The following is a 14,498-nucleotide window of genomic DNA, read 5'->3' as shown; positions in this document are numbered from 1 at the left end:
TCCATCTTGAGGCCACTTAGTGAGGCACATAGAATGTCTGCATTCAAAGCACAATGGTGCTGGACCTGGAAGGGCACACCTATAATCCCAGTTACTCAGGAGGCTGAGGAAGGAGGATTACAAATTCAAGGATAGCCTCAGAAAATTAGCAAGGCCCTAGGCAACTTAGTGAGACACTGACTCAAAAATTAAAAAGAACTGGGATGTGGCTCAGTGGTAAAGCATGCTTGAATTCATCCCCCAATTCAAAAAAAAAAAAAAAAAAAAAGCACGATGCTAACATTTATGGGACACGTGCCTGTGATATGCAACAGTGGTAAAGAATGATCCAGCCCTAACAAGGAAAGCTCACCAGATACACGGTAAGCCACTGACAGGACATGTCTGGGAGCCCGGTCTGCTCTTTGTGACTTCAGGTGGGGCTCGGAGGATGGAGAAAAACCACATTTCCTCTTCTCACACTTGATTTTACAGGTGGTAAATGTCACTGGCAACCAGGACATCTGCTACTACAACTTCCTCTGTGCTCACCCCCTGGGCGTCCTGAGGTAAACCCAGTCCTCTGGTTGCTCCTGAGGCATGTCTAATGTGGTTTCAGTTTTCAAAAACATTAAAAGCAACTGTGGAAAACTACTCCAATTAGGGTAAAGAGGAACTAAACCCAGTGGTTAACAGCAGGTATGCTTCTCATTCCTGAGAGCCCTCCGGCCACATTCCTAAAATCACCTGCTGAGAAGCAGGCATCAGTGTTTTTGAAAAGGTCAGGTCCCTGGTTGTCATGGCATGAGCTCATGGACGTGAGCTGGCAGCCTGTGGTCTCATTCAGTCTAACCAAAAACTCACGAGGTAGATGCTCATTGCCAGCATTTTTTAGATGAAGATGCTTAGGCATAGCCAGGTAGGGACTTGCTAAAGCTCCCTCAGCTGTTAGTGATGTGAGGACCTCACCCCAGACCTGCAGCCATCGTGGCTGATCTCTAGCTAGAACTTGATGACAAGGAAAGAACACTTTTCTGGGGGTTGGCTTCTTGTTCCAGAGCTAAATCAGCTTTCGTTTCCTGATATAAAGCTGTTGGCTGTGATTGGCCAACATTTGTCCTTAAGTTCACAATTAGTGAATATACTATATAACTTGAATATTGCTACAAACTTGGGTCAGCTTTCTTTCCTAGGACTTATACTTTGCCATGCCATGAAGACAAGAAGAGATGGGGTCAGTGTTAGGGATGCTGAGCAGGCATTCCTGAAAGGGAACAGACATATTATCATAAGCTAAATAAGCATCCTAAATTGATGGAGCTAGGTTAAAGAGGATTTTCTATGACTTTCCAGTCCTGAAATCTTAGGGACAGGTTGGTGGTGAAAATGCTGAGCTCACTCACTCATTTGTGCATTCATTCATTTTCTGAATTCTCTTGATGACCTTCACCCTCATGGTTTCTCACTCATCCCTTAGTGCCTTCAACAACATTCTGAGTAACCTGGGCCATGTGCTTCTGGGCTTCCTCTTCCTGCTGATAGTCTTGCGCCGGGACATTCTCCATCGAAGAGCCCTCGAAGCCAAGGACATCTTTGCTATGGTGAGGACAGTGTGGGCCAATCAGAGGTAGGAGCTGGGAATGACCATGATTCCAGACAGGATCTGCAAAGGGGAGGGACATCTGGCTTGATGAGCCGCTTGAGGCCAAAAGCCTAGGCTTTCTTTCACGTTCTGGGAGCACATCACTAACCAGTGTCCTCCTTTTGACCTACCTTTTTCTATTTTCAGGAGTACGGGATTCCCAAACACTTTGGTCTCTTCTACGCTATGGGCATTGCACTGATGATGGAAGGAGTGCTTAGTGCTTGTTACCATGTCTGTCCTAATTACTCCAATTTCCAGTTTGGTAATTAGAATTTATAACAACTATAAATATTTGAGTTCTAGGAGTCTTATTCTGGGACCTTTCCAAACATGCTCAACTCAACTTGCAGGAATTAAAAGTCATTTTGTGTGAGCTGAAGTGATCTGAGAGCACCTAACACAAAGTGTGATTTCCACATTTTACCACTTTTCCTTTACACCATGTTTTAGACTAGAAAACACTTGATGCTGAATGATAATCCCTTGGAGAGATCTAAAGGAAGACAATGGGCTAAGCATTAGGCAGCAAGTCATGGAGAATCCATCAACAGACTTCTGGAATAACTTGGTGTAATTTAGCAGTTAAACTGCTCTGGAGTAAAAATAATAGAAAACCTAGTTCAGATTGGGTTGAGTAATAAGAACATCTAATAGCACATTCAAAGTACAGAGATAGAAAAGGTTTATGGTTGACGAATCTGTTGACTATGTTTCCATTTTTCTATGGAATCCCTTTGGTTGTACCCAGCCAATATGTTGGTTTTATACCGTGATTAACTTCACTCATGGTGGCAAAAGTAGTTAGAGCAGGTGCTGGCTTCATATCACCAATCCCCAAGTCCAGAGGGACTTTCAAGCTGGCTTCCAGGGGCCATCATTGAAGAACAAGGAAACTTCAAGAAACCCCCAGAGAATGTTCTCTTACACCTCAAGAGTCCATTCCTGAATTATTCCCTAAATCCTGGTTAGCTCAGGCCTGAGTTGCTACACCAGTAGCAAAGGAGTTGGGATTTCCTTAGACTAATCAGACCCATCCCTGGAACCAAGGGCAGGACTAGCTTTCCTGAAGCCAAGGAGCTGGAAGCATGTTTATTTCTAAATTGAAAGGGCTAAATACTAAGTCAGTATTGAGGCTGTTACAAGAGGAGGAAGGGAGGAGTTGAGCTGGTAACCAATTAGCAATGTCCTCCATATTCCAGGGTAAGGATATTTAAAATAGTCATTTTTATATTTCTTCTCTGGCCTCCTGCTGTTAGAACACCACCATAATTCTGTTATATTTAAATATTTTAAATTAGAAAGCCTTTTTGGTAGAGATAACTACAGAGAACAATATCATTCACCACTCTGAATGAAAAAAGTCAACACTTTTAAGTATTTACCTTAGACTTTACATTTTAAGAAACAAAGTGTCGTGATAAAATTGAAATAAATTCATTTTTCAATATTTTCCCTGGAGGAACAACTAAGATTAATTTGATATTTATCTTCCAGTTTATTTTCATACGTAGTAAATTAATGTTAATTTATCACATCGTTTTTCTACCTTCTTTATTCATTCAACAGTGTTTTCAGGATTTTTCAAAACCAAATCAAGAACATGGAATTCATTTATTTTTAAGAATTACCATATTCTATTATAAAAGATATCACATTAACTCCTCCATTGAACAACATTTAGATGCCAATATTTTGCTATTACATACAATGAACGTCCTTATAAATGTCTCCTTGTGCAGATGTAAGAGAGGTTCCCTGGGAGACCTAGAATTCTGTGAGTCACCTGTATATGCATCTTTTATTTTGCCAAAAATTAACAAATTTCTCTCCAGAGTATTAATTTGTATTTCCACTAGCTGTGTGAGTTTCCATTTCCCCCACACCACCATTAACTTTTGTTATTATCAGACATTTAATTTATTTGCAAAGTTTTGAGTAATATAGGGCCCTGCATTGTCATTCTGCTTTGCATTTTCTCATTGCCCAGTTCTAATTCAGCTAAGCTACATTTAATGACTAGCTATTTTCTATCACTAGGCTATAAAACCACACACACACACACAGTAATCAATGAGGTTATATTTCAGGGTGCTGAGAGCACCCTCCTACACCCACCTGACATTCATCTTACCATCACACTGCCTAAACTGTCACCATTAGGGATTCTTTTGCTATCACTCTTGAACATCAGCCTTTAAAAAGCAAACACTGTGCAAGTGGGGATAGTTGATTGTTATCCTATTATGTATTTTTCTTTTAAGAGCCAAGCATGGCCTTGGAGAGGGGTTAGGAATGGAGCACATTGGGTCTGCCTAGAGAGTGCAGCAAGAGAGGCTGCAGGTCTACACACAGTCTGAAGGCAGCAAATATTACATGCACTGAGTGAGGGGGTCCTCAGAGTATGTAGGAAACACAGGAGTGTGTCATCTGTCTGTCACCCACTAAACCTCTTGTCTCCTCTCCTCCTCTGGGTCATCAGACACCTCCTTCATGTACATGATCGCTGGTCTCTGCATGCTGAAGCTCTATCAGACCCGCCACCCAGACATCAATGCCAGCGCCTACTCTGCCTATGCCTCCTTTGCCGTGGTCATCATGATCACCGTCCTTGGAGTGGTATGTTCCTTTCTATATAAGTGCCTTCTGTCTGGCTCTCAAAAAGTGCTCTCTTGAGGGGCTTTTTGTATTGTTTGTTTGTTTGTTTGTTGAACCTCGAGTGCACAGGTTTGGATTTACAATAATCTTTGTTTCACTCTCATCCTGGGTCCACTCAAGGCACTCTTACTTATGCGGCTGGTTATTTCTAATAATGTGACATGCTCCTGTAAAATTATCCCTGGATAGTTTTAATATTAAGCTGAGACTTGATTCATTTGAGATTGGAATAGAAACATCCCAGCTGATTTTGGAGAGACCAACCTGAAAAAAACAGAACCTACTTTCTGAATGTGCCTGGACCACAGTGTTGATGGTCTTCAGTTATTTTAAGAGTGTTAGCCCCTACATTAGACCTAGGGCCCATTATTGTGGCCAGTCGGCTGCCTTCCCCCCTTTCTTTTTCTTTTCATTTCCATTTGGCCAGATAGACATTCTTTTTCCTGTCCATTGTGCAGAAAGATCCCTGTGAGTTCCAAGAAGGGGGAGAAAACAAAAAGCACACACAGCTTAGTTTTTGACTCCTTAAGTATGCCTAAGAGAATGGTTTTATAATGAGTCCTCAGAAGGCTGTAGATCAAGGTAACCTCCATTTTTATTCCTAGGTGTTTGGAAAAAATGATCTGTGGTTCTGGGTCATCTTGTCTGCAATCCATATTCTGGCTTCTCTGGCCCTCAGTACCCAGATCTACTACATGGGTCGTTTCAAGATAGGTGAGTCACCTATTTTTCTATAGTGAACACCTGAATTGACTTTCCCTAAAAAAGCAGGATATTGCCCTCACTCACCCTAACTGATGCGATAGGTCACCATGACTGCATGCTCTGAAGTCTGTGCTGTGTTTCTCTCCAAGAGATTCCTCTCCCTTATAGGATTGAATTAGCTGTTATCACTAGTTTTGTTTTCAGCTAAGAAACTAAATTTACTGCACCTTAGAGCCTAGGCACACCTCCAGCTCCTAGTTGCAAACACCATATAATTCGCTCAACTTTGAAAGTACATTTGAAGAATGGTATCTTTGTCATACCACTAGTCCCACCTAGAGGAACGTTTTTCCATTTGCAGTTTTCAAAAAGGAGCATTCCTCTAACTATGCGAAATGGTTGTCAAGAATAGAATAGATAGCATTTCCAAGCTCTAGAGCAAGAACTTTTTGAGACAAGTTTGTCAATTGTAGGTACCTGCTTAACTTCCAAGGACAGTGTGAACTGATCAGGGAGCACTGAGGGTTCTGCATGCTTGTGATCTGCTGTTCAATTGTCATACACTGGAGGAAGTTTAAGTTGTTTTAGAACATTTACATTAAAAAAATCATTTTAAGGTGCATGAAGTCAAATTTAAATATTATTTTGTATATTTAAAGACAAGCTTAGGCCTGCCCCTGATATTCACAGAGCCCAGGGGAAGAATGCAAACTAAAGCTCACTTACATATATGTCAAAATGTCAAATTTATAAAACAGGCTCAAAGTTATTAAGTATGAAAAAGAAGGAAGGAAGGAAGGGAGGGAGGGAGGGAGGAAGGGAGAGAAGGAAGGACTGGGAATATAGCTCAGTGGTAAAGCATGTGTTTAGCATATAAAAGGCCCTGGGTTTGATCCCCAGCACCAAAATAATAATAATAATAATTTTAAAAAGAAAGAAAGAAAATAACAAACTGGTAAATTTATCTTCATTACAACCTAGAAGGTTCAGGTTCAGATTTAGAATTTTGGGACCCTCAAAAGAACAACTACAGAACATAGCTATTCTTCCTACCTCTAGCTCTGTTCTCTATTCTCTGTCTTAAGGGGTTTCTCCGATCTGCATAAAGACATCCTTGTCCAATATCCAGTGTCCATCCACATTCCCCACAAATGGCCCTGATTGCCTTCCTTGGACAGAATTGTGCACTAATGGCGTCATCTGCCCTCAGGGAATTAAACCAGAGGAGGGGGCTCTGCAGACCCTGAGAGCAGGCCATGATTATCTGAGAAGGTAATTTTTAGTTCCAGGAATTGAGAATGAGATCCAGAAAAGGAAGGATTAGTCCCCTTACCCTGCGGACTTCTCACTCATGGGAGGATGAAGGTCCTCTAAAATAAAGGACCCCTTTGGCCCAGGTCTAAGAGCAATTCAATATAAACAAATGGCCTGAAGTCCAGAAGATCAAATTAGATACATTCTCATGCTCACAGTTTAATTTTCTTTGGGCATGGTAAGTTGACCCACCCTTAGCATTAACATAGCCAGTGTACCTTCAAGTGCCCCAGTGGCACTAGCCGGTGGAGTAGAACATTTGATAAGTTGCTCTGGTCATGCCCCATCTTCCAGAACAAAGGTGAGTGAAGTCATGTAAACCAGACTTTGATAAGGAAAATAAATTAGAATGTTGTCATTCTAGTTTCTTCTAGAGTTAAGGAAACAAAACAACAACTTGAAAACAGACATAGGTAATGGTAATGACTACCACCACGATCATGCTATCCTAATGGTCTCGATGGGACCAATGGTAACGCAATATTAAATTCGTTTACCTTTTAAACAAGAAGGAATTTCATGTTATGCTATGACCATGCAATAATTTATGAGAGTCCTGACAGGAAAATGATGTCACACACAAAGGGACTAGTCACAAGACATAGGTGGAGTAGAGGAGAATGGAAAGGCTCACTGGCATTGGGCCTTTACCATCCATAAACCCCAAAGGAAGGTAGGAAATGGTTACCAAAATGTGTCATAGAGAGGAAGTCACTCTGAAAGGAACAGTGACCTCCAGTGACAGACATGGTCTCCCCTCTCACAGAGGGCTGCAGGGAAATAACCTCTCTGAGCTCGTTCTCCTTCCTCTGTCCCTTGTGTTTTGCCAGTACTCCCCATTTTCTTCATCCAAAGACAGTGAGTGAACCCACTGTAGTCATAAAGCCTCCCCAGGGAGGCATAGGACAAAGAGACAAATGGCAACAGGACAATGGCTGGCATAGGGTTGAACTAAGTATTTTCAAGTTCTATGCCCAGGGAGTCTTTCCCACGTGGTTATAGATTTACCAGAGTCAGAAGGAAAGCTTGCTATTTCCTTGTGATAATGATTATGTTTACAGTTAGTTCAAAAGTCAGAGGTGATTAGTGGACAGTGGTTGAACCCACTCTGACCTCTCTATTCATTTCCCACACTACCATTGCTTTTTAAATAGGAGTGGCCCTGAGGTCACTCAAGAAAATAAGCATAGACATAGGAAAGACAGCAGAGATGAAACAGAACATTTCAAAAATAGAACAGAAAGTCACAGAGCTACCTGCCCAGATCACAACCATGTCCCTTAGTCCCAGAGCTCTAGAAAAGGACTTCAGGAATTGTTCATGAGAGAGGATGGAGTATAAATTGTAATTCGTGCACAAAAGTAAACAAGGAGAGAGAAAAGTCTTGATTCACTCCTTGAGGAGTAAATTTCTGATTGTTTGAGGTAGACAGATTCTGTGTTCTTTCTGATGAGCAAACGTTACTTTATAATTAGAAAATAAAATTATAGCCATCATTTTGAGAAAATAATAAAATGACCAGTAGTCTACCTGTTTGGTTTCCTTCTTACAAATCATTTCTTTCTCTCTTTTCTTCTCTGCCTCCCACTGATTCAGATGTGTCTGACACAGGTAATGTCCTGCCATCCTTCCCAATGTTCTAGATTGTTTTCTTATTAAAGAAGCCCATTAGGCTGTCAGCTCTGCTTTGTGGACAGGTCGGGCAGGATTATTGTGGTGGGGTGGAGGGAGGCTGAAAGCCGAGGCTGAATTCCAACCCAACCTCTTCTGGGTTGTCACATAGGTAGACCCCTCACTCCTGGTTAAATTCAGTGTATGGGGTAGCCTTAACAAGGGGTAGCATTCTCATTCTCCTCTAGATATTTTTTGCTTTGTTTTCTAACGGGGCCTCACTATGTTGTCCAGGCTGGTCTTGAACTTGCAATCCCCCTGCCTCCCCAAATAGCTGGGATTATAGGCATAAAATAGTATTCTCAACAGAACTGGGAACTGAAATGATTATTCTGGACAGACCCAGTGTTGCATTTGATGTCTATAATGTGGGCAGACTCACATAAAGACAGCCCCACCTTTGACCTTGACCCTATTCAATAGCAATTATTTTTTTAATTAATTTTTATTGTTGGTTGTTCAAATCAATAGCAATTATAACAAACACACTTACTACATCTCATATCTTCCTTTGATAGATTGCATTTTTTTAAAACTTCCCTGTCTTTTTCTTCTCAACTTAACTTACATTCTTTTGGGTCTTTTGACTATTGCTTCAATACAGATAGGCTTTCTGAACACAGTACAGCCCAGGATCCCTTAGTTCAGTTCTTACTAACTCATACACTGAGAAATAGAGATGGAACCTTCACAAGCTAAGATTTCCCATTATCTAAGGTTTTAAGGTTGATTTAAGGGAACCCATGACATCTCTGCTGTGAAAGAAATACCTGCAGAGCAAGCTGTAAATAAATGGAAGCCAGCTCAGGGAACTAGAACAAGAGACACCAAGCCACTCATGTCGTTTGCAGGTGCTTGTTATTCATGTCCATCTTGCTTGCTGTTCTGGGTTATGATGCATGGATATGGCATTCCCCCCATGACAACACCAACTTTTAAAGCAAACTTTTAGTGCTCACCTATTAGGTGCAAAGCATTCTAGTACATTTTCATAAATGAAGACTATACCATTCCAGCCTCTAAAGCTCCAACTGTTTCCCAGTGTTTGTGTTTTCTCTGACTATCAAGATGTGATTATGTCATCAGCAGATTTGGGAATTTTCCGGCGGGCAGCCATGGTGATATACACAGACTGTATCCAGCAGTGTAGCCGGCCACTATACATGGTACGTGCATGCTCCCTTGTTCCTTGGCCTTCTCCCAAAAAGTGTGGGGGGGGGGGGACAGCAGGAGGGACAGGCTTGGGGCAGTCACTCAAAGCTTCAAAAATCCAAAGGGCCAGATGGCTCAGAGTGGCTGGGATCCAGTTAGTGGAGGAAGCATGTTGTTTACTCCTTTTCATAAAAGACAAGCTAGGATTGTCCCATTTTTGTAAATGAAATGTTTGCTAATCTATGGGAAAAATTAATAAATTCAAACTTTTAAGTAGTGTTAATTGTTGTGGAAGAGGATCAAAACAGAATATCCCTATAAATAATCACCTAAAGAGGTACCCCGGTGAAATGACAAGGTAGGCTATTAATCTATTAACCAGGACAACAAGTAAAAACCAGAGTTGTCCCAAGCATACTGGGACATGTAGTCACTTAGTCACTTTCATTAGGAGCTTAATACATTTTACATTAAGTATTTCTGCATTGTTTGGTTTTTACAATAAGCAAAAATTGTGGTTGAAATAAACTTTAGAGTCCTCTCTTATAGTTTTTAGCATATTGTCCATTTCTACATTCAGCCTAGAGACCAGGGCCCTGGCCAGCTGTCTTGGCACACTGGCTAATGATCTCGGGAAGGCTACTTGTCTGCTCTGAGCTCACTGCCTGAGCCTTTGGTCAGATCTAGTGATACATTTGGGCCTGGCACACAGGAGTTCAACAAATACCTGCTAATAGTTTATAATCAGACCGATTTTTACGTAAAAGAACATGGGAATCTTATAGCCCTCTATAGCTTGGGTGGGAACTACAGGCACTAAAAAATTGAGGAAATTGAGGGTAAAGGATTTATTCAGGTGGCGAATTAAAAAGCCCATTAGGACCTATGTGTATTTTGAGAGTTACGTATGTTTTAGCTGCGAACCAGGAAAGGAAATTCATGTTTTGTTTGTTTGTTGTTGTTTTACATTAAGTGGTGCTTATAGCAGTTTTAGGTTCATAGCAAAATTAAGCAAAGGTACGGAGATTTTCTGTATCCCCTCTACTCCTGAATATGCACACACTCCCCCACTGACATCATCCCCAACAGAACAGTCCATGGTTTACAATTGATGAACCTACGTTGACACATCTTCACCCTACCCATAGTTCACACAGAGTTCACTTATGTTGTGCTTCCTATGAGTTTTAACAAATAATAATAGCATGTACTGACAACTGTAATGCCATACACAGCAGTGACACTGCCCTAAAAGTCCTCTGTACTCTCCCTGTTCATCAATCCCTCCATCTTAACCTCTGCTAACCACCAATCTTTTTATTATCCTCATAGTTTTGCATTTTCCAAAATGTCATGTTATTGGAATCACATAATGTGTGGCCTTTTCAAGTTGGCTTCTTTCACTTAGTATCATGCATTTTTAAGGTTCCTCCATATCTTTCCATGACTTGATAACTAGTTTCTTTTTAGTGCTGAATAATATTCCATTATCTAAAGGCTTATGTATTCATTCACCTACTGAAAGACATCTTGATTGCTTCCAAGTTTTGGTAATTATGAATAAAGCTGCTATAACAAATGTGTTCAGGTTTTTGTTGTGGACATAAGTTTTCAACTCATTTGGGAAAATACCAAGGAAAGCAATTGCTGAATCATATGGTAAGCATGTGTTTAGTTTTATAAGAAACTGCCAAACTGTCTTCCAAAATGGCTGTATCATTTTACATTTCCATCAACAATGCATGAAAGTTATTATCATTCCATACCCTTTCAGCATTTGGTGTTGTCAGAGTTTGGGAATTGGGCCATTCTAATCAGTGAATTAATGTGTTTTTTTGTTTGTTTTTTGTTTTTTAAATAAAGACATTTCCTCCAAATTGGGTGGATCCCCTTTAAAGACAGAGAACTGCTAGTTTTAAATAGAAGATAAGTGACCATGGAAATTAAAATATAATTATTTAGTATCTAAAATTTGAAGTAGTATGCAAAGAAGCAGGAACAGATTATGAATAAACCTCTATCAAAGCAATTACCCTTTAAGATGGACTGTTCCTCTGTATTTTATCCTCTAATCAATAGCTATATTGTCTAGACTGTGTGTCTAGAGACCAGAAGCCTGGGAGTTGCAGGGCCTCCTTGGAGCCAGAGTAATTAGTACAAAACCAACTCCCTCAGTGGGCCTGACAGTTGCAATGGAGGTTATCAAGAAACACAAATCAGAGAATGGGTGCTCAATCACATAGAACTAGGGACTACTAGATAATCAGCACCCACCACCAGCCTCACACTAAGAAGTGGGTTCAGCTGCCCAGCTCTGCTGAGCCTTGGGGGAAACAGCCAGCATCCTACTTTGTTGACCGCATTTCCTTTTCTTTTCTGGGGACAAGGTCATGTCTGTTTTCAGTGGGGGGCCTTGCCCTCTAGTTCTTGTAGAGGCTTAGTTTCAGATGATAGGTAAGGCTTTCTTAGAACCACAGAACACGGTAGTCAACAAGGCAATCATTTTCCCATGGTTGATACTTACACCACAATGGAGTTTAAAAAAAAAAAAAAAACAAAAAACAGCCGGTATGACTGTTTCTTTCCTCTTTTCCAGGATAGAATGGTGTTGCTCATTGTGGGCAATCTGGTTAACTGGTCCTTGTAAGTAGCCTTAGAAAAATAGGTTTTTGTCTTTATTAATGTCTGAATACTGTGGTTTAACTTTTCTTGAGTGTCATTTTTTTAAATATCTTTATTGTTTAGTTGTAGATGGACAATACCTTTATTTATCTTTATGTGGTGTGGAGGCCCGAACCCAGTGCCTCACACATGATAGGCGAGTGCTCTACCACTGAACCACAGTCCCAGCCCCTCTTGACTGTCATTTTCACAAAGAAATCTGAAATTAAGAAAAGGGTAAGCATATGCTTGCCCTAGAGACTTGATTAAAAGATTTTGGTTTTGTTTTTTTTTTTTTGTTTTCTTTTCGCTGAAAAGAAAACACTAAAGTTACAATGGTGGCTTCTTCTAAAGTATTGATACAGTGATTAAGTTCATTTGCTCAAGAAGAGAAACATCTATGAGGACAGATCAGATCATATGGATGGATGAATGGATGGGATGGATGGATAGATTATGCTTGCTCATAGCTGCAAAGATGCAATACAATTTTAAATTATTTCATAGAACTTTTCTATAAAGGCTACCCCATAGGCATTCTTTTTTTTTTTTTTTAAGCTGTTAATAGGCCTTTAGTTTATTTACTTATATGGGGTACTGAGAATCGAACCCAGTGCCTCACACATTCCAGGCAAGTGTGCTACTGCTGAGCACAGCCCCCACCCCCATAGGCATTCTTTTTGGTAGAATTTCTATTTTTTGTTGTGTGCATGCAACTGTCTGTCAAAGAGAGATGGGGGAGTGGCGGAGCATAAGAGCAAGAGCAAGTCTTTTTCCTATTTCTTTCTTTCCCTCTGGGTCTCCTTATTCCTCCTCCACCTTTATCATTCTTCTTCCTCTTTTTGTCTCTTGTCATCCCCTTGGCCTTTTTCTTCAAAGAGATTCAAAATAGCTGAAATATTTTATGCAACCTAGTCTCACTTTGACCATGTGATATATTTTATTGATAACTTGAAAATAAACAAGTAATTTTAGCTGCTTTTGTTTATGGCTCTTAGCTGATATGTTTCTCTGGGTCAGTGACCTTTGATAGAAAAATGACTGCCTGCTCCTGGCACACATTAAGACATATGAAGGCATGAAGAAAGAGACAGACCTTCAGAATCAACCCAAAAGAATTAGCTGGGATGGTGGGCATGTGCCACCCTGCTCCACCTGTACCAACCTCTTAATAAGGAACAACCTATGACTGTGACCCCAGGGATTCAGAATCACCTGGCTCATCTCTGCCTCACACACAATCAAAACCAAACCTACAGTCTGCTCACAAGATAAGATAAATGGCCTCTCTCTTCTTAGACACCTCTGTGAGATACTAGGGCCTACACACATACAAGGTGCTATAACATACTAACACCCTGATTACCTGCTAGAGAGCTTCTCCCTCTCAGTAGCTCTGCAAAGATACGTTGTGAGTTGGTATGAATGGTGTTTTAAAGAGAATCATTTTCCTATGATATGAAGAATAATAATGGTGTGTGTGTGTGTGTGTGTGTGTGTGTGTATAAAGAGAGAGGTATGTAGTATACGTTTGTATGTGTATGCATTTGTACAGATGTGTATATACATATATGTGCACACAGAATTATGGCTATTAAATGCATACATATATATGTGTATATGTTTGATTAGAGAGAGAGAGTGAGAATCAAAAAGCAAGTATGCAAAATGCTAATATTTTGTGGATCTGATTAAAGTCTATGCAAGAGATTTTTAGTTTATTGAAGATTTCAAAATCTGGAAGGCAGAAGTTTCCTGTATTATAAGTCAGTTGGGATTCAAAGGGAATCAAATGAGAGTCTGTTAATAACAGTTTTACAGTTGACATGCTTAGGAATAAATTTTGAGAGATGTGTAGAACCTCTTTTCAGAAAATTTGATTGCCTTATTAGGAGATATAAAAGAAAACATAACTAAATGAAGAGAAGTATCAGGGTCTGGGTGGGAAGGTTAACTATTGTAAAGACATCTGTTTTCAATTTAATGTATAAATTTGGATTTAGAGCTAGAATTAAATTAGTGGGATTTTATTCTAAAATTTATTTGTCCAGTTAGATGAAAATTTCAAAGATCCCTGAAAAGTAAGATAAACAGAAGTAAGGAGGGACAGAGAGTATAGTGACCACCTCTGCATTATCCAGTAGAACTTTCTGGAATGATAGAAGTGTTCTGCACTTCATTGACCAATGCAAGATCTATTAGTACTACTGAGAACTTGAAACGTGTCTACTGTGACTAAGGAACTGGATTTTTAAAATCTTATTTAATTTAATTAATAACTTTAAATTTAAATAACCACATGATGCTACTACATGGGATATTGCAGATTAGGTTGAACAGTATTGTGAAGGTATTCATTTATTCATTGCAGAAATGTTTATGATCATGAAAAACTGAAGGATGCTGAAGAAACCAACCAGAGAGGGAAAATGATTGTGTACAGTACATTCACTTATGTGAACTTTACATAGTCATTAGAAATGAATGTTTTGAAGATGTAGTAATTTAAAAATTCAGCCTATAGTCACATGTTGCACAGTGACATTTTAGTCAGTGGAGGACCACATATAAATACTGGTCCCATAAGATGATATTGCCTAGTGATGTAGCAGCCGTCCTTATGTTGTGTGAGTACACTCCAGGATGCTTGCCAATTTGACAGGGGTCAAATTGCCTAACGATTCATTTCTCAAAACATCCCCATCATTAAGTGATG

General features: G+C 40.0%; 1 protein-coding gene across 5 annotated transcripts in view; it reads left to right on the top strand.

The window, feature by feature from the left end:
• Sidt1 (SID1 transmembrane family member 1) overlaps positions 1-14,498 on the top strand; it is an 81,847-nt gene that overhangs the window by 64,305 nt on the left and 3,044 nt on the right. For 3 of the 5 annotated variants that reach the window (XM_076868864.2, XM_076868863.2, XM_076868862.2), the window contains 8 exons: positions 475-548; positions 1,457-1,580; positions 1,769-1,886; positions 4,104-4,240; positions 4,885-4,993; positions 7,895-7,909; positions 9,059-9,135; positions 11,718-11,764. In XM_076868864.2, the coding sequence (XP_076724979.2) occupies positions 475-548; positions 1,457-1,580; positions 1,769-1,886; positions 4,104-4,240; positions 4,885-4,993; positions 7,895-7,909; positions 9,059-9,135; positions 11,718-11,764 (701 nt within the window). Of the gene's footprint in view, positions 1-474; positions 549-1,456; positions 1,581-1,768; positions 1,887-4,103; positions 4,241-4,884; positions 4,994-7,894; positions 7,910-9,055; positions 9,136-11,717; positions 11,765-14,498 lie in introns of all 5 variants that reach the window. The other 2 variants (XM_076868861.2, XM_076868860.2) reach the window with 2 other exon arrangements.

This window comes from Callospermophilus lateralis, chromosome 10, assembly GCF_048772815.1.
Source record: "Callospermophilus lateralis isolate mCalLat2 chromosome 10, mCalLat2.hap1, whole genome shotgun sequence".
Classification (NCBI taxonomy): domain Eukaryota; kingdom Metazoa; phylum Chordata; class Mammalia; order Rodentia; family Sciuridae; genus Callospermophilus; species Callospermophilus lateralis.
This window is presented reverse-complemented; position numbering and strand designations above follow the sequence as displayed.